This window comes from Sinohyriopsis cumingii, chromosome 4 (assembly GCF_028554795.1).
Source record: "Sinohyriopsis cumingii isolate HCF-2022 chromosome 4, ASM2855479v2, whole genome shotgun sequence".
In the NCBI taxonomy this organism is placed as follows: Eukaryota; Metazoa; Mollusca; class Bivalvia; order Unionida; family Unionidae; genus Sinohyriopsis; species Sinohyriopsis cumingii.
The window spans coordinates 110209009-110229465 of NC_142964.1; the positions used below are offsets into that span (position 1 = coordinate 110209009).

The window sequence follows — 20457 nt, forward strand, 5'->3', positions numbered from 1 at the left end:
AGAAGTGACACCCTGTGTTTTTAAATATGTGTGTCTTGTATGTGTTTCCCTGTCCACCCATACAGTGTTTGATGTTTATTTGTTTTAGATAAATAATAATATAAATAGTATATGAATTTTGTAGGGTTGCTTTTGTTTTGTTCATCATATTGTTTTAGTTTCTTTATCCCATAAGCTTTGGGAATATTATGTACCCCCTTCCCTTGGCCTGGGTTGGCCCTGGGCCTGGTTTCCATTTTCCCTTGGAGCTTTGGTCTGTACTCCCCACCCCTTGGAACATTTTGTGCCATGTGTGGGTTTCAGTCCCTTTTCCCATTGGTTGTTAAGAATGCGTAGTGACTTGCCAGAGTCATTTTGTCCTGTAATTGTAGTTTATGTGTATGGTTTTTTGTGTGTGTGTGTGTTATTGTGAGAACTGGTGCTATCTTGGTCAAATCATTTATTTGTCTGGATGCCCTATCTATTCCTAAAACAAGATTTTGGAATATATAAGGATTTAAGCCAAAAAGGGAAATTAGTAATATGTCTACTTGTTTTGGTCTGTATTTTGTATGCTTGGATGCATTTCTTTTTATATTTTAGTGTGTCATTCCGGTATTATTTTGATTTGTATTTTGTAAGAGGCATGTTTCTTTGATGGTTTTTTTGTCCCTCTCCTATGAGTTTGGATTTAATATTGGATAATTTGTTGAAGAGTTTAAGTTTGGGATTTGTTGGGTGATTTACTACAGTTGTGGGAGGCTGAAAACTTACGATTTTCTTGAGATGGCTCATCTAAGGATGGCCTTTTCGTATTTGAGCTCCCCCTCTTCTCTTTTCCATGTATAAATTATTGAATGTTTGGGCAGGTAAAGTCAGATATGTAGGATGCCGTCATAGCATTACTCTTGAATGTGCGCTTATTGCCTTATGCTATACATTTTTCGTTTTTTTTCTTCTTCTGCATTCCTATTCAGGTAGCTATGAATGTAGCTTTATACAGACCTAATGCCCCTTTAATGGTTTATAGTGGTGGGGTTTGTAGTCAGGTAGACGGTGCTGATTTAGTGAACAGTGGGGGTAGAAATGGTGGAGGAATGTTATTGACTAAACTGTGCCTACAGAGAAACTAATTAGCTCCCCACTGCTTGTGCTTGTAATCTGATCCTATAGACAGGTGTGAGAGCCTAGGTGTATTTTCCGTGTTGGTGGTGGGGGGAGATTTGTAGGAGTGGGGAGGCAGAGTTCAACTCTTAGGTTACTGTTAATTTTGTTGGCCATATGTTTCTTCTTCTCATATCCATAGTGTTGTATATGTAGTCAGTTATTTTTATAAATACAATTTGGATTCAGTAATGTCCCTAGTGCATAGAAGCTGATTTTCATTGTAGTATCCTATCGTATTTTGGATTTCGTTTATAATTTTATTCCTATGTTTTATTCTTTTTGCATTGTAAAATAGATGTTTTTTGGTGTCTGGGCCGTTTTTACATATTGGATGGGGTGGGGGGATGTTCTGCAGGATTTTCCTTTTGAAGGCATTTTCCCCTGTCCACCATGTGTCGTGTAAATATATGGTCTTGCTTGCTTTTTTGTCTCTTTTATTTTTACCCATTGTTTCCATATGGAATCCCATTTAATAGTAGGATTGTTTATTTCAACTTTATTTAACATGTTTCTGTGTCTTATATCAAATAGGTACTGATATATATTTTCTTTCTCTGTATGTTTCCATATCTCTTTGTCTTCCCTATGAAGTTTTAGTGTATTAGTTATTCTGTCGATAGTTTTAGGTGGAATTAGTACTTTAGTAATTTTATTTTTCCTATATATTTCCGGTTTGTTTTTCAAGAGAAATCCGAACCAGTATAAGTATATGCCTTGCCATATGTGTATTGGGTGCTGTTGTAGGTTTTGAAGGTGATCTGTGTGGTTGGTCATTTGTTTAACCCTAAGGTCAGGGTTTTTTAGGCCCATTTTATTTCCTTGTTTTTGGAGAGTGTGTTTGGCAAGGTGATGTATTTTGTTTGTCTAGTCATATGGAGTTATATATGAGGGTTTCAATTTGGTTTATACTATTGTATTCAAAGTTGATGACATCATACACATACCATATAGAGCTATACAGATAAGTTTTGGCTATTTGCACTTTTTTTTATTGCATTGAAGTGTCTGGAATCCCATATTTGACTGTTTTAATTAATTTTTTTCTTTATTTGAAGAAGATTTAGATATTTACTGTTTTCTCCGAAGAAAATCCCTAGAGTATTAACCATTGGTCCTTTTTGATCAAGACGTTTAATGCTAGGCTTAGTGTTAAATTAGTCTAGTCTTGTTAATAATTTGACAGAAGCTATATCTGTACAAATTACATGATTAACCCAACTGTTGAATTATATGCATATAATTGAACCATGTGTTCTGCAATTGGACTGATACAAGTGGATTCAGTACGTCATCTTGATAATCTGTTTTGTTTCTCTGTCAAATACATTATCTAATCACACTGACTTTAGGAATTAACTTCCACTACTTTTCGAATCAAGCCCTTTATGAGAGAACAAAACTTTGTCTTCCCATCTATGTACCATGAGCTATAAAAGTAGTATCTAAGGGTAACTATTCCTGAATGATAGTTGTCTCCCTTTGCTGCCACCTGCCGGTTTGCCACCAATATACCTACTATTTTCACTTGAAATTTTCAAAACAGTAATGTCTGATCTTTTGTATCCTTTCAACTTTGTCTCTTTTCTAATCTAACCATCTGTAAATTTGGTATTGTATTATAATTTTGAGGGTACTTAAATCATTGGTAACCTGATTTGTTATTTTTTACCAGTATTTTTGGACAGTATTTCTCTGACCTTGTAGTCACATACATTATGGTCAGTAATCATTTTTTTATGTTTATTTAATAGACACTGTTTTGTATAGAATGTTATGGGTACCCATAGATCTAGTCCATCTACATGGTTGCCTGTCCAGTTGACCTTATGAGACAGAAAATTTTGATATAAGCACAGTTAAGAAACCATATCATAATATGCCACCAGGGAAAATCTTCCATTTTTTTGAGCAAATATATAACAGATTTTGTCCATATAGTTTATGGATGTTAGCTCTACTGGTCATAGTTCAGAAGAACTTGGGTATGATCTTTTGTCCATCATTTGTCCATCTGTTAGCACAAGTTTTTGTCTCTACTGCTTCTAATCAGAAGATTGCCATGAAACTTTACACACACACATACATCCCTTGGACAAGTTGGTCATCCAACATGGATCCCACAGTGGCCATCTTGAAAATGTTGTTAGTGCTAGCAGCATGGGGTTTTCACTAAAAGACTTCTTCTCATGCCCAGTTGGTCATGAATGAAATGATGCCAATCTGACATCCAACATGGCTGATCTGTAACTATCTTGACAATCTTGTTATCACTACTCCTTCTGAATTGAAAAAGTTAACTGGTATGGGATTTTCACCAGAAGATTTTTTTTTAATGATGATTACTTGGTCCTAAATGAAAATAGTGCAATACTAATGATAAATATGGCCACCACAGTTGCCATCATGAAAATCTTGTTATTGCTACTCTTCCAGAATGGATAATCATATTAACATGGGTTTTTTATATAAAGATGTGTGATGTTCAATTGGCCCTAAATGAATATGGTGCCAGACCATGTCCACTATGGTAGCCACTTTGAAATTCTTGTTTTCACTCCTTTTAGGTGTATTATATTCAGTGCATGAATTTTGTCCATGTATGAGGGTTATTAGTGGGATTTTTGCCTACCTTTTGTCATAATATTAAGTAATTTTGGTTTTCCAAAATAATCTATATAGACTATTGAATTATAGGTCAAGTAGGTATTTATACATTGAGAGAGAGATTTGCAAACAGTTATTCATTCCTGTTTTATGATCAGTCTGTGATATCAGTTACAGTTGTGTTCAGATATAATTTGAGAGGAATTTATATAAATTATTCATTGGAATTACAAAGTGCTGATTTGCATTTTGGATTAAAACACTACTTGGAATTATTGAGAAATCATTCAGAGACATTCTGGATTATATTATTGTGGTACATAATAATAATAATAATACTGATGACTTTGTATAGTGCCTAATCTTTAGAAGCTCTAAGCGCTTAACAACATTAGACAACACCTATAAAAAAACAACATAATGATATGATTACAACAACAAAAACCACCATGAAATTAGAAAATATAAAACATGCTGAAAATATCTAAGGTAATGAAACATTATTAGGTCTTTAAGTCTGTTCTTGCAGTTGAAATAGGTGAGTTTTAAGAGCACTTTTGAATGAGATCACTGTGTCTTTGTATCTAAGTTCAGTGGGTAATTCGTTCCACATTGCTGGGCCCTGGTATGCAAAAGAATGTTGTCCATATGACTTGATGTTCATGTGGGAGTAATGAGAATGTGAGTGTCAGAAGAGGAGCGTAGGTATCTTGCTGGTGTGTACACATGGGTGCGGTGGGATAGGTATGTTGGACTGGAGCCTGTTTGTGAAACGTAGTACAGAGAATAATATTTGTGTTTGATTCTGAATTGAATGGATAGCATGTGTAGGGTACAGCGCAGGAGGGAGGTGTGCTCTGATCGTGGTACTCTAAGGATGATCCAAGCAGCTGTGTTTAAAACTTTTTGAAGTTTCTGGAGTAGATATTGAGATGAACCAGACAGAACTGAGTTACAATAATCCAGTCTTGAAAGTACTAATGAACACACAAGTGTTTTAGTGGTAACAGCTGAAAGATAACTGCGAATGGAGCTGATGCGTCTCAGACCAAGATATGCAGCTTTGCATATGTTCATGACATGTTGGTGCAGTGTGAGATTACTGTCGAGAGTAATGCCTAGGTTTTGTACTGACTGTGTGAATTTAATGTTGGTGTTGCTGATATTTATTGTTTGAGGTAAAGGATATGAATGAGAAAGACTTTGTGTTTTAATCAGAATGGCATTAGTTGTATCATCATTCATCTGCAGTTTGTTACATGTCATCCATGATCTCACATCAGAAATGTACCTCTTTATACCTTGGATGATAGCATCAACTTCAGTTGGGTGGCTAGATTTCTATATTTGGGTGTCACCAGTGTACAAGTGGTGAGACACTGGATGATGATCTATGACACTTGAGAGCGGCCGAGTGTATAAAATGAAGAGAACACGTCCAAGGACAGACCCCTAGGAACACCACAACATAGATCAACTGGGCTGGAGTTTATTCCATTTACCGACACAATTTGTGTCCTGTTGACCAAGTAGGACTAGAAGCAAAGTAAGGCTGTATCAAGAAAGCCAAATACATGCTGGAGACGGTGAAGTAATATATCATGGTCTATTGTATCAAATGCTGCTGACAAGTCAAGGAGGGTGAGGACTGTAATCTTTCCACCATCCAGAGCTGAGAGAAGGTCATTAACTACTTTCAGAAGAGTAGTTTCAGTACTGTGGCAAGGGCGATATGCAGACTGTACAGTGCTAAAAAGACTATTTGAATTCAGATGAGATACAAGTTGGGATAGAACAACTTTTTCTAAGATTTTTGACATGAATAGGAGATTAGAAACTGGGCGGTAGTTCTTTAAATCATTATGGTTGAGTGTTGATTTCTGAAGCAGAGGCTTTACAGTGGCAGTTTTGAAAAATGATGGGAATTCCCCGAATGAGAATGGTATTATTAACATCAGTTAGTGAAGGCAGTGTTGGATCTAAGCACTCAAGCAGCAGTGATGTCGGAATCGGATCAAGTTCACATGACTTTGGTGCATGATTTTACATACTAAATTTATAGAAACAGGTTCAAATGCTGCTAACAGTTGCTGCTGTAATTCTGTATCGCAACTGCATCATGATGTCGAGTCAATTGAAATTGTGCTGTCAAGCTTGTCTCTAATGGTTTGTATTTTTGTCACGGAAGAGGTTCGACGGGAGAGAAGGTAGTTGGAAGTGGTGTACATTTGTTCCTTGACATTCAGGACTGTTGGAATTCATTTGGAATGTACTATATTTAGTACTTGTGATGGGACATTTAGGATTCTTTGGCCATCTTGGTAAGCAAAGAGCAAATCTCCTTGTGTAAAATCTATGCCCTCTTGGGATGAATTGAAACTTTTGTCAGAGAAGGAGAGGATGAAAAAGGAGGGGCTTGGGTGAACATAATTCTCAGCAAGGTGAAAAATTTTGAGAGACTCCAACCAAATCAAGCAGCAACCAAGACGAAGTAACTACCATTCAATGTCAAATTGCAGGTCACTTGAAAAACATGAAGATCAAGTTTATAAAACAGCAGGGGTTATCGTGTTCACCATTACGATGATTTTGCCCAAGCTTGGGAATTCTGCAAGGTTGGAGTCTGTACTAGAGCTTGACAGAGAAGAAAGTCAGTAGTTGGCTCTCTAACTAGAAAGCAACAGAGTTCCAGGGATCTCAGATTCTGTCTGAATGATGATCAGAAATGTTTTAAATCTTCACTGAATAATTATTCAAGCAGATGGAAGGATGTTCATCTGTACCAAGGCATTGACAATGTAGGCCTGTTATACCAGTAAAACAAACAAAAATAAATTTAAACTTTTACAATACAGGAATTTAATATGTCCTAACTTAGAGAACAAGTTTAATTTGAAATATATTTACTCAGAACACAATATTTGCAGTTTTTGATACACTTAATGGCATCATTCGATAACAGACCCAGTTTCTTCACCTCACAGGTGAGTACTCTTCAAGCTGATAGGGATAATTGCATGCTGCCTCCTGACAGACCAAGCATTTCTCTCTTGAATTCTGTTTTATCCCATGTTGGCACTGGAATTGCCAAAGCCATCCATGTCTTGCCATGAAATTGGAGTCATTGTCGTTTTGGCCATCATCTAATTTTGTATCATTTGTAGTCTCTGTTCATTTCTTTTCAATCCAATCACTTGAATCAACATCATGCAAATAATCCCTAAATTTCTGCTCATCCTTGGACTGCTCTGGTCACCTCTAATGCAGGCGGTCGTGTGTTTGAACCTAGGTTGAGACATACCAAAGACATATAAAAATTGTACAAGCAGCTGCCTCGCATAGCACTCAGCATTAAGAGGTTAGTGTTAGAACCGGTTGGCCTGGTGTCAGAATACTGTGATTGGGTGGAACATGATATGACATGTCTGCAGCATGATGCCCCAGTGCTAGACGTCACTATAAACTGCCACACTGCAGACATCGTAGCAATTTGACTGAAAAATCTGAATCACACACTGCTCATCCTTGAATTAGCCTCCAAGCGTCAACTCAAAAAGTTTAAGTTCACTACAGACTTTAAAACTTGCTTCTCCAATATGCACCCCAGGTACAGTATTCAGCTTTTCATCACTTCCTTACTCTCCGTGATCACATTTATAGGATGATCAGAATAAATTTCTGATATATATATATATATATATATATATATATATATATATATATATATATATATATATATATATATATTAATGGTGTTAATTACATAATATTTGAAACAGTTAAATTGTTCAAATGAATGTGTTGATTTTAACTCATGATAGTGACCACAAAAGCTTATGCAGGCAGGATTTTCATGCTTTTTAATTTTTTTTAACCTCCTCTACTTAATTTGATACAAACACCATAATTAACATGATAAAACAAAGCAGGTCTATTGGAATTTATTATTGCAATGCAACACTCTTCCCCTTGATCTAAATCAAAACAAAGCTGGCACTTAATTGGGTTCTCACAGAAGTACTCGTGGGTATTGATGTGATAGTTGATTGACTCTTGGCATGTTTGAATAGAAGAAAACATTTCACGCTTATACTGATTACATTGAAACAAAATTAAATGATTAAAACACGAATTTGAACATTTCTTTATTTGGTGTTTTGTTTTCTTAGTGTTACCACCTATTAACATTTACCAGCATTTGTCATTTATCACTTTTTCGATGTAGATTGTTATATACAGTGTATTGAGAAACAATTTTTTCAAGAAAATCTCAAATATGTGATTTCTTATTTAATATTAAAATTTCACGATGTTGACTCTAAAAGTACTGGATAACATTATGATGCTGTCTTATACCTTCCCAGAAATGTGAGCATTCTCATTGATGTTTTTCTCAAGCTTCAGCTGAAGAGCTTATGGTATAAGGGTGGCCATATAGCAATAGCAAGGGAGGTAATTATAATGTTACCTCAAAAGAATTTCTTCTCACAGGTTCTATTAGTGTTGTTTATATGTCATATTTTTGGTCTTTCTGGGAGGACTGGATTTAAGAGGTAGAGGAAGTTCATTCCTAATATTAAAATAATGTGATGAGGTAAGTATTCTTTATAGTTTATGATAAAAATGTCTTCACAACACCTTTCTTACAGATGAATGAGGAGTCCTAATCTTTGTTAATATTGACACTTTTGTCTCCACTCCATTTATATAGATAAGGAAGAAACCCTAAGTGATGTATCACCTGGTTAATCTGGACACTAGTTCTCATCTCTTTCATATAGATGAAAAATTTTAATTGATGTATCACCCTGTTAATCTGTATACTTGTTTCCACCCTTGTTTCATACAGATGAATCAACAGCTATCATTAATATATCTTCTAGTTAACCTGGATATATTCTTTCTGTCCCATGCATGCAGATAAATGAGGAATCCTAATGTCATTTCAAAGAATAGTCAAATTAATACTGTATGCACTTGTAAACTTGTAAATTAGCTTTTTCATTCTGAATGTCATATTAAAGCCTTTCCAATTTAGGTCAGGATAAAAGAAGATGCATTTGAATATTTGAATTAAAACTGGTTTATCATGAAAAGAAATGAATAAACAGCACAAGGACTGACACTTTTGGTATATCATAAAGCTAAATGGGTAATTTTGAAATTTTTCAAATAAATATAACATAATTTTAATCATGCTTAAATTTTTGAGGAAAAAATAGATATCCTTTTAAGTGGGTCCTTTTAGACTGATATCTGATGGTGAGTCCTTTATCCATCAGTCACTCTTTCTATCCACCATTTTGCCATATCACAGAAGATGCAGACATTACGGCATGTGGCACATACCTAATAGGTATGGATGTTCCTTAAATAGGTATGAATGTTTCTTTAAGAGGTATGGATGACTCTTCATTATGTATGAATTTACCTTAAATAGGTATGGTTGTTCCATAAATAGGTATGGCTGTTACATAAATAGGTATGGATATTCCATAAATAGGTATGGTTGTTCCATATCAAAAATGTTTTTAAAGATTGCCACAGCTGCTGTGAAGTAGCAGGAAAGTATTAATTTTATGTCAAGAGTTACTCCTGCATGTAATTAAACTGATGGCATTTATTAATTATAGATGCAAAATCCAGCAAGCCAGGCAGTACTGACCAACCCTCGGGCACTGACGGCCATCACACAGATCCAACAGGGAATGCAGCAGCTCTATTCAGAAGCACCTGATCTCTTCCAGGGGTAAATTGTTTAACTGTAAACTTTCCTAGCACTTAGCCTTGTTTGAAATTCAGCTTGTGATTTTGATTTTTTGAAAAGTATTAAAGCATCAACACTGTGGCTCTTGATGAGACCTAATCCTTAATGTCAGTGATAGTGTACCTGTCACTATTAGTAAGCTTTACCTTTCTTACTAATCCTTAATGTCAGTAATAGTGTACCTGTCGCTGTTAGTAAGCTTTACCTTTCTTACTAATCCTTAATGTCAGTAATAAGTGTACCTGTCACTATTAGCAAGCTTTGCCTTTCTTACTAATCCTTATTGTCAGTAATAGCGTACCTGTCACTATTAGTAAGCTTTACCTTTCTTACTAATCCTTAATGTCAGTAATAGTGTACCTGTTGCTATTAGTAAGCTTTACCTTTCTTACTAATCCTTACTGTCAGTAATAGTGTACCTGTCACTGTTAGTAAGCTTTACCTTTCTTACTAATCCTTAATGTCAGTAATAGTGTACCTGTCACTATTAGTAAGCTTTACCTTTCTTACTAATCCATAATGTCAGTAATAGCGTACCTGTCACTGTTAGTAAGCTTTACTTTTCTGCATTGAAAGATTTCGTTCATGCTAGATGCACCAACTCCCAGTTCTAGAGATTTCTCCTTCAAATGCGTTCCCCGATCACATTAACGTTAGGGATATAAGCCTGCTACCTCTCAAATCCAGCCCTACTAAAAGACGAAAATTCGTCTTTTCTGTCTATCTCATATAGACCAAAGGGCAATAACTCTTGCCCCTTACCTCCCCTTGCCACCGCCAGGTGTCACTAGTTTTTAAGCTTCGCTTGTACTGATAACACGTACATTATACCTCCAAACAATCCAAGCCATCTTAGCGTTAAATTGGACCATCCAAAGTTAAATTTGGATTTATTGCGTTGGACAAACATTCTTCTACAGGTTGTATACATTATTTTAAAAAAAATTTCAAAATTGAGTGACTTTGTCACCCTTACGGATTTCGTCTACTGAAGTCCATGTTACACACGCTATCGCTGAACTCGTGTTGTCAATTAAGAGTTAACGTGACACTGACTAATTTCGCTTACTTCGTTAGTAACAGTTGTGGTATTAGTGAATTAATAACATGCTGAATTGTTAATTTGTGCTTTGTTTTCTTTTCTTCTGTCGTTTCAGTAGAAATGTCAACCAAATGCATGAAATGCAAAAAGTTCAAAGCAAAAGAAGACAACCATGACTCTTGTATTGTGTGTACCAAGTGTACATCATCTATACCATGCAGCATGTTTAATACTTGGACAGAGCAAATGTGGGCTGATGTAGTCCAGAAGGCAGCAAAAGGGAGGGATAGATGAAATAAGTCAAAGAAAGATATCATTGATGTCCTCAGTATACATCCGAAGACAGCCTCCATTGCGAGTCTTGTGGGGGACGTTAGGGTCCCCCCTCCACCTAAAGTTCGTCGTTTGCAACGGTCAGCACAGTAACATCAGCGGCAATGAAGGAAAATAATGTTGACAGGGTACAACAGTCCACCTTTGAACAGATGCATCGTTTGTTCCAGGAAACGACGACGCAGCTATTGACATCAGGCCAGATATTACCCTTATTTCCCTCGCTCGCTCCCACAGCTTTTTCTGACTCTTTGGAGGAATGTTCCTCCAATTTTAGGCTGCCCAGTGGGCATAAGTCCCCCCACATGTCCGAGCATAGCCTTCGGGCCTGTAAGTCAGGACGCATGGGTTTTTTTACTGGATCCATCGGATCCATTTCATTATACAACCTCTACGTCACCGGCCGTCCAGCTGTCCCAGCATGGGGACCCTATTGCTAAAACGGTCCAACCAAATATGATTTACTGGGATCTTAGTGATAAATCCGTCCGTCAAGCTATACCGCTGGCAACATACCAATACTATGGTGGAGATTTTAGTGAGGAATCTGTCCGTCCAGCCAGGCCATTGGAGCAGCCGGTACCGGTGATAGCAGGACCGTCGCCAACATTAAGGCCGACCACAAGCCAGACAAACCAGCCGGCAGGGCCGGCCGTCCATATGTTCATGGCTTATCCACAAGGGAGAGTTAGTGACAGTGTCAAGGATGACGGAATTGCGTCATCTATGCCACCTGGTATGCTCTGTCCAGAAATGCAAGCTATTCCAGAACACGACTCGGCACACAGTGAGGGTGACGAAACTCCTGCAAATCAGCCGTACACAGATCCAACCATGGAACGGACTGAGTTTGGCTTCAAGGCGGCAGTGGAAGAAATTTTTAGGGTGTTAACAACTTCAGAATGGCCTCCACCTCCTACTGCCACTCGAGACTACAAAGTTAAGGCGTCTGTAGATCTTGACAGGGAGGAAGAGACGCTGTACTTCCGGCTCCTTCCCCAGTCGGCAAAAATTAAGGAGATCAATGATTGCCTTTACTCTTTGGAGGAAAAATTGAAGAAGTTCGGAAGCAGGCAGCTCAGGAACTGCCCCTCCAACTCACCGCCCAACCCTCACAGACGTTTTAGAAAAAATCAGCCCCTGCCACAGCGGAGGGATGATTGGCAGACCAGGGACAAGGGATCCTTACAATCAAATGTGCAGTATAGATCCCAACCCAATGTCAGGAGACAACAGTCTAGGAGGCAAGCTAGGAGGCAACCATACAGAGGCGGTAAGAAACAAAGTTTCTCCGTCTTCAAGCCTCCTAACTCTAAAAGTTGACATACCCTCCCCACCACCCGCGGACAGCCTACCTGTGGGTGGCTGCCTCCTGCAATTTCAGGACCACTGGACCACCTTTTTTCCTTAGAACGATTGGGTGATCCAGGTCATTTCGGAGGGGCTTCGGATTTCATTTATCCAACCCCCTCCCCTGTCCTCCTCTCCCCTCTTCACGGACATACCGTCCGATCGGGAGAAGGATACCTTTCTACAACAGGAGATACGGTCGCTCATAGAAAAACGGGCGGTGGAGATTGTGAAAAAAACGCAATTGCCGGGGTTTTATTCCAGGCTGTTTCTTATCCAGAAGGCAAACGGCAAGTTGAGGCCGATCATCGACCTGAGTCGCCTCAACCAATACATTTTACCACCGAAATTCAAGATGGAAACGGCGAGATCAATCCATCTTTCCATCCGGCGGGACGAGTATGCCGTCAGTCTAGATATGACTGACGCATATTTTCACTTCCCTATCCACTCCGCGTCACGGAAATTTCTCCGATTCACTTACCACGACGCGGTTTATCAGTTCCAGGTCCTACCCTTTGGCCTCAACATCAGCCCTTGGGCTTTTACCAAGGTTATGGATTGCGTCGTCAGCCTGTTCCACTCGACTTCATCTACAGGGACGGCAGTGTACTTGGACGACATCCTCCAGAAACATATGGTAAGTTCTATTCTGCTCAAAGGCAGAAACGATCTTTTAGCACTTTTAGATCATCTTGGCTTTCTTGTGAACTGGAAAAAGTCCGATCTCCATCCATCCCAGAGTTTTGTCCATCTGGGTATGGAGTTTCTCACTGATCTGAATCTTGTACGGCTTCCTCGCGCTCGCGTAATCCAGATCGTCGAACTCGTAGAGTCCGTTTCCAACAGGACGTGGATTTCAGCGAGAGAATTCTTGCAACTCCTCGGATTATTCAATGCGGTGGCGGACTTGATCCCGCTTGGCCGTCTTTTTATGCGTCCCTTACAGATGACGTTACTGGCACAATGGCGCCCCTTTTCAAGTCCCCTCAATCAAACAATAATGATCACGCCCGAGATAGGATCATTCCTGCGTCAGTGGCACAACCCCTGTTGGTTGTCCACGGGGATTCCTCTGGAGATGCCCCAAGCGGATATAACGGTATGTACCGACACCAGTACCTACAGTTGGGGTGCCCACCTGTTGCCGGACTTCGCTACAGTCAGCGGCACATGGGAGCCAGGGGAGAGGCCTCTCCACATCAACCTTTTAGAAATGAGGGCTGTCATCAATGCCTTTCATTTCTGGAAGGATCAACTCTCAGGAAAAACTGTCCTCATTATGTCAGACAACTCTGTGGTGGTGACTTACCTCCTCAAACAAGGGGGCACCAAATCACCAGACCTGTGCATTCTAATCTGGCAGTTTCTACGTTGGTGTGACAACCTCCACATCAACGTACAAATCAGACACATTCCCGGCAGACTCAATGTCTTGGCCGACACTCTGTCCAGGAAAGGTCAAGTCATTCACACGGAATGGTCACTCCATCAATCAGTCTTTCTTCGGATTTGCACACTTTGGGGGTGTCTGATGATCGATCCTTTTGCGACAAGGTGGAATCGCAAGTTGTCCACCTTCATCTCTCCGGTTCCAGACCCAGAGGCTTGGGCCGTGGACACTCTGTCAATCAGCTGGGAGGGGTTGTGGGCATTCGCCTACTCTCCCACGGTTTTGGTACCAAAAATAATCCAGAGGTTAAGGGGTCAGAACTGTTGGATGATTCTGATTGCCCCTCTCAGATGGAACAAGTCCTGGGTCACTGATCTACTCGATCTAGCGATAGATCTACCCAGGAAGATTCCAACCAGCCCAAATCTTCTCAAACAACCGCGGTCACGGGTGTTCCACCCCTGCCCGGACCGTCTTCTTCTTCACGCTTGGCTCTTGTCCAGACAGCCTTGCGAGACAAACAATTTAATTAAATCTTCGATTGTGGAGAGAATCTCAAAAGCAAGAAAACCCTCCACTCTGAAGGCTTACGAGGGAAAGTGGCATGTTTTCAGAAACTGGTGCCATATCAATAACATCGTCCCTTTGAGTGTCTCAATCCCTCAACTGGCCAACTTTTTTCTCTGGCTTTTCGAGGAGAAACAGTTGGCCCCAATTACTATCAAAGGCTACCGCTCCATGATATCAGACACATTCCGCCATCATGGTAGATGTGATATTGGGCATAATAAAGATCTATCGGATCTTTTAGCCAATTTTGATTTCAATCGACCAAAATCCCTCACCCTGTTTCCAAAATGGAATCTGTCCTGGGTTTTAACATGGCTCAGTTCAGACAAATTTGAACCTTTAGCCCACACTTCGTTAAAGCTACTATCACACAAAACATGTTTCTTGATAGCCTTAGCTTCAGCATGCAGGGTGAGCAAGTTACATGCCCTTTCCAGTGACCCGAACTTTCTTCAGTTCAGATCAGATGATTTGGTGGTCCTCCTGACACAACCAGGCTTTGTAGCCAAAAATAGGTTACCATCCATTGGCAATCAAAGAATCGTCATTCGCTCGCTCTCTTTCATAGATAAGTCAAGAGCAACAGCCATGCAAGATCCTGTTTGTGCACTCAAGCACTATTTAAAACACACAGAGGCGTGTCGGGACACACGTAAGCGCCTCTTTCTTCCAGTCAAAGCTGGTAAACGGGATATCACCCCTCAAGCCCTTGCTTCATGGCTGAAGTGGGTTATATGCTCAGCGTACTCTGAGGTCTCACAAGATCAGAGTCGCCTCATGAAGATTACAGCTCATGAGATTAGAGTAATTTCAGCGAGCCTTGCATTCAAACGCAATGTTTCGATCCGAGATATAATAGAAGCTGTTGGCTGGCATGCAGAGTCAACCTTCTCCAGTTTTTATCTCAGAGATTTGGCTTTGCAGAGGCAAACCTTGAATCTGGTAGGTCTGGTGTCAGCAGCCCAGATGACCACCAGACCCATTTAAAACAATCAGCACAGCCTGTCAGCTTCGCTGGATTCGCCAGTGAAATTTCGTAGGTAAGAAGATTTTAATAACTATCTTCTTAACCGTATATAGGGGTCACATATCACGAGACCCTAGGCTGTGTTGCTGATGAAATTAGGAGAACGGGTTATCGTTCAAATGGGGAATCCAGCCATCATTCCCTAGAAGGTACCCGGGGTGGAGGTAGGATGCTCAGCATTCCCTCCTCCTATTACCTATTCTCCTAACGTTAATGATCGGGGAATGTATTTGAAGGAGAAAGCAAATTTTTAGTAAATTATGTTTCTCCGAGAATACTTACCCGATCACATTACTTAAAAACCCTCCCAACCACCCCGCTATGCAAGCATCTTCGTATAATATATATCGCTCAGCTTAAAAAAATAGTGACACCTGGCGGTGGCAAGGGGAGGTAAGGGGCAAGAGTTATTGCCCTTTGGTCTATATGAGATAGACAGAAAAGACGAATTTTCACCTTTTGGTAGGGCTGGATTCGAGAGGTAGCAGGCTTATATCCCTAACGTTAATGTGATCGGGTAAGTATTCTCGGAGAAACATAATTTACTAAAAATTTGCTTTCTTAGAACATGTGCATTGACCCAGTCTGATGAATGTGCTTTATAGGCATCCTTATTCATTTTTGGATGACCATTGAGTCAGAACATATAAACACTATGAAGAGAAAATGTCTGCAAGTAGAGTGGTTTCATGCTAATAAGAAGGCCTCATCATTAATAGCTCTTTATAGTGAACTTTAAAACTCTGTCCAATTTAAAATTTGGCTCATACACATAACCTTCTCTTCCTTTTACCATTGAGCGTTAGCACAAAAGAGCCAGGGTATTTTCTCTTTGGGTCTGATCATCACTGCACAATTTGCTACCCAGACAACTGCCACACATAACTGCAGTTGCTGTTTGGACTAGAAAGGGGAGTGATTTGTCCACATTTTACTCTTCTCAAATTCGACTGTTCTGGTGGCCCAATTGGTTAGAATGCCCACCTTGAATGCAAGAAGTCGCGGGTTCAAACCCGGACCGAATCATATCAAAGACTTACAATATAAATGGTACTAGCAGCTGCCTTAATTGGCACTCAGCATTAAGAGGTTGGTGTTAGGACTGGTTGTCCTGGTGTCAGGATAATGTAACTGGATGGGACATTACGCTACTTGTCTGCAGCATTATGGCCCAGTGTTAGACATAAACTGCCACACTGCACACATTGTAGTGATCTGACTGAAAAATTGTTAAAGCTACGTTAAAAATCCAAATCACACACACACTCTCTTCTCAGTGTCCATGAGTTACCCTCCTTACTGACAATTCAGCTTGATAATAGTGACAGGTAAGCTACTACTGATGTTACAATTCAGCTTGATAATAGTGACAGGTAAGCTACTACTGATGTTACAGTTTGGGAGTAAAACTAATTTAATCATGTTGTTGTTGTTGTTGTTGTAGTTGTAGAGTGCATGCTGGGTCTATCCCCATTCAAGTATAACCTTACCTTCAGATCGCTAGGGTCTATGAAGCCAGTCATATTGACCCAAGAACTGACGGCTCAGTTAAATAATGCCTTTTATGCACATTAATGCCTGGGGGATGAGGCTCTAATTCCTTCCCCCGGGATCAATTGAATCGTCCGCTTATGGACATTAACCAGACGAACATGCCCGTATGGGCGATAATATTTTTGTTGTTATTGTTGTAGGTTTTAACGTCATTTTTCAGCACACGATAGGCTATACATGCTGGCCAGTATTAATGGTGAAATTTAATCATGTACTGCTGATCTGTCACTTTTGGATGCCCTTCTTCCACCCCACGCTGATGTAATTCATTAGCCACATGTCCTGAAAAGAACAAGGATGCTCAATAGAGCATTGGCTGATGACATAGATCAGATGACTATAGCCTCAAAGCCAATAAGCCAAGATGACAAAAACATATTATTTCCACTGGCTAAATGGGGTGTTGCACAACAGCTGCCTTTCCTTTTCCACCGCAGAACTATTTTAGATACAACATTTGGCTTGCTATTGAAGATGCAAAGTATGATACAGATCATAGCTGGGTTCTCTCCAACAGCGAGATGCAATGGACAGGGCATAAACATGTCTGCTTTCGCTGGTAATAAGAATGATAATATGCATCTTGAATTTTCTCAAAATGTAAGGTTTTAGTTCTGCAAATCCAAATGATATTTCTTGCAAACCTGTTACATACCGAAACAACTGGAGTTCGAGTACATTTCCAGCTGAAATCCATTCTCCTTATTGCACTGAATTGACCCAGAAATCCAGTCGATCAGCATGAAAACAAAATCCATTCACTCCAGACCAAATGTAAAATTTGTTGAAATGCACATTTATTCACAATATGACTCATAATTTGTTTTAAGTACACCAAAATGACAATTCTTTTTTTAAACTACTGTCAAGTGTGCAACAAAGTTCAAAGGTCGCTGGGCTGTGTGTTAAACTTTAAATACAAATTTATATTTTCAAAAGTCTCTTTACTCCTGATTTTTGAGTGATCTTCACCTTAGATGTCATCACATACCTTCTAGACAAATTATCAAACCCAATGGATGTTTACAGTGCCAGCCAGGTACTCATGTGAGTCATGATAAGAGGATGTCCAGTCTAATCATTACTGGTGTAGGGTGTAGTTTTTGCAATATGCGGTGCTTTCTGTGTGACATCATAACACATGACAATCAATCCAGTTTAAACTTTAAATTACCTTTTGGTTAGTTTCATCTGAATTGTTACACTCATTTGATAGCATCTGCCTGCTTGTGCAGTCCTGTCAGAACTATTAAGTAAAATATATTTTGTTTTAATTTCAGTTACAATCCAACGGTGATGCCATTAGCTGGATTGGGTTCACCAGCTTCATCCTCCACAAGTACAACAGCTACAACCACTCCAGCTACCACAAGCAGCTCTACTGACACCACAACTAACACCACCACTTCTACTACAACAACTACAGCATCACCTACCTCCACCACAGCCACAGCTCCAGCCCAGGGTCAGGCAGGTACACCTGGTGTTGACCCCTTCAGCAATATGATGGCTCAAATGGTCAGGATGATGGCACAAGGAAATATTGTAAGCATTGGACAAGACGCTTTAACAATCTTCTTGTATGCTTTTTTGTCCTAACTGTTCATCAGTTTTGTTCTTCCATCCTTCCTTACAGTTTCAAGAAGTTTGTCAAGAATCCACTGGACATATGAACTTGACAGCATTTACTGTATGTTTGTTGTCATGGGGAAGTTTTGAAAATGTCATTACACACATTGTGATCTAGCAGCACCTGTTTCCATCAACAAAAATATGCTGATAATTTTGTAGTAATATACTGAAGGTGCCTGTGCAGATGGAGGCACTGATGTACTGAACCCTTTGTTGTAGAATTAAAACTAAATGAGCTATTAATGAACCCTTTATTATAGAATAAAAACGTAACTGCCATTTTTATGACAATTTTTTGGGAACAATAGCATTTAACTCATACACATCATTGACTTCATTGTTTTTTTTTTCAGAATCAGCCGCCTGAACAGCTCTACGCTCCACAGTTAGAGCAGTTAGCAGCAATGGGTTTTATTGATAGAGATGCCAATATCAGAGGTAAGGTTTGATTTTGCAAGAAGTCGTAATGAGTCTTACACTTTCCACATGTAATGAACAGTATAGTTTTCCAGTAATTTTAAAAAATAGACAGGACCAGAACCGTGTCAAAAAGTGGGTTCAGTTTGGAGGGAAAAAAATCAGGGTCACGGACATTTGTAGCTACAGTAGTCCCCCTCTTATAAGGCCACCCCTAATGCAGCAGGGAAGTGGCCTTATAATGCGGGTGGCCTTTCTAGAGGGGGATGACAAATGTGAATAGTAAATACATATGAAAAAAGTCACAAGTACATTTAATTTTAAATATTTAATATTTTAATTAAAAAATTACATGCATGATGTGAAATAAACGTAAAACAAACTTTGTCATCATTTGCAAAAGAATGCTATGAATAACCATTGATACAGTTTTAACACTGTCTTTATAATTATGTTACAGTTCACATCACGTCACTTTGTTGGTAACAATCTAAAAAACAAACCAGTCTCATCACATTAAAAATATCCTTGCTGTCATATCCCCTGCATATATCGTTTAGTCTTTTGTTCCAGTCTTCGACAACTTCATTATTAACATCAGCTGATTCGCCGCTAATGACAGAACACTTGATACTGTGTCGCACTTGAAATCTGTGCAACCATCCGTTACTTGCGGTAAAGTCGTCATATCCCAGTTCAACTGACAAAATTTTTGCTTTTTCTTGTCTTTCAAATCAGGATTCAAACGTCTCCTGGCTCAAACAATCTTCCTTTCTCCGTCCATTTCACCTTTCCACTTCTGCAGAATTGTTTCATTATCTTTCACGATATTGTTTATCTGAGTCTTCCCGACGTTAGTTTTCTGCAAGGATCCTTGACGCGCGCCCCCCCACCCCACCCCACCCCGTCAGTTGAATTACTTTCACGTTCTCCTCTAAACTGAGAATTTTTGTTTTCCTCGATGACATGTTGATCTTTTTGCAGTAAGTTATTCATGTTGCCAACTACAATACTGATAAAACAATTTTGTATGCATCTAAACAAATTGCCGTGTGTTTTTAAAGGAAGTGATCTTGTCACGTGATTCGTTAGTCGCAGTCTGGTACCCTATTGTTTTTATACATTTCTTGAAACTAGATGAGAGAAGCCAAAACGGCTTCGATATGTACCATTAACATCACGCAGATTTGCTAGGATTCGTAATTTTGACAATTATTGTCAGTAGTAATAGCCACTGATTACCAAAGTGAACAAGCTCAACATCTTACTAAGGGAAGCCATAAAGGCTATTAAACCATTTTCCTGCTGACTTGGGTATTGTACATCGATACTGCCACTTCTCAGCTGTTTCTACTGTTCGATAATTGTATTCTTAACAATTATCAGTGACTAAACCGGACATCTTATGATAACACAGCAGTAAGGCTAATTGGATTACATGTACGTACCCTTTTGTATGGATTAAAATTGGAGTCTTTCTCGGTTTTTATGGAATAAATTTGGCTTCTCGTGAGGCGTAAATTAACCTTAGTGGTAAATGTACTTTACTCAACACTTCTTTCAGTAACGAAAACCTGACATCGGGAAACAGAAATCGGATTACTTAACACACGTTATGAATA

The 20457-nt window shown here is 39.3% G+C and overlaps 1 protein-coding gene across 1 annotated transcript in view; it reads left to right on the forward strand.

The window, feature by feature from the left end:
- LOC149801870 (ubiquilin-1-like) overlaps positions 1–20457 on the forward strand; it is a 57582-nt gene that overhangs the window by 33811 nt on the left and 3314 nt on the right. Inside the window, exons 12-14 of the mRNA XM_089956244.1 lie at positions 9384–9499; positions 18067–18331; positions 18772–18856. Of these exons, the coding sequence (XP_089812370.1) occupies positions 9384–9499; positions 18067–18331; positions 18772–18856 (466 nt within the window). The remainder of the gene's footprint in view (positions 1–9383; positions 9500–18066; positions 18332–18771; positions 18857–20457) is intronic.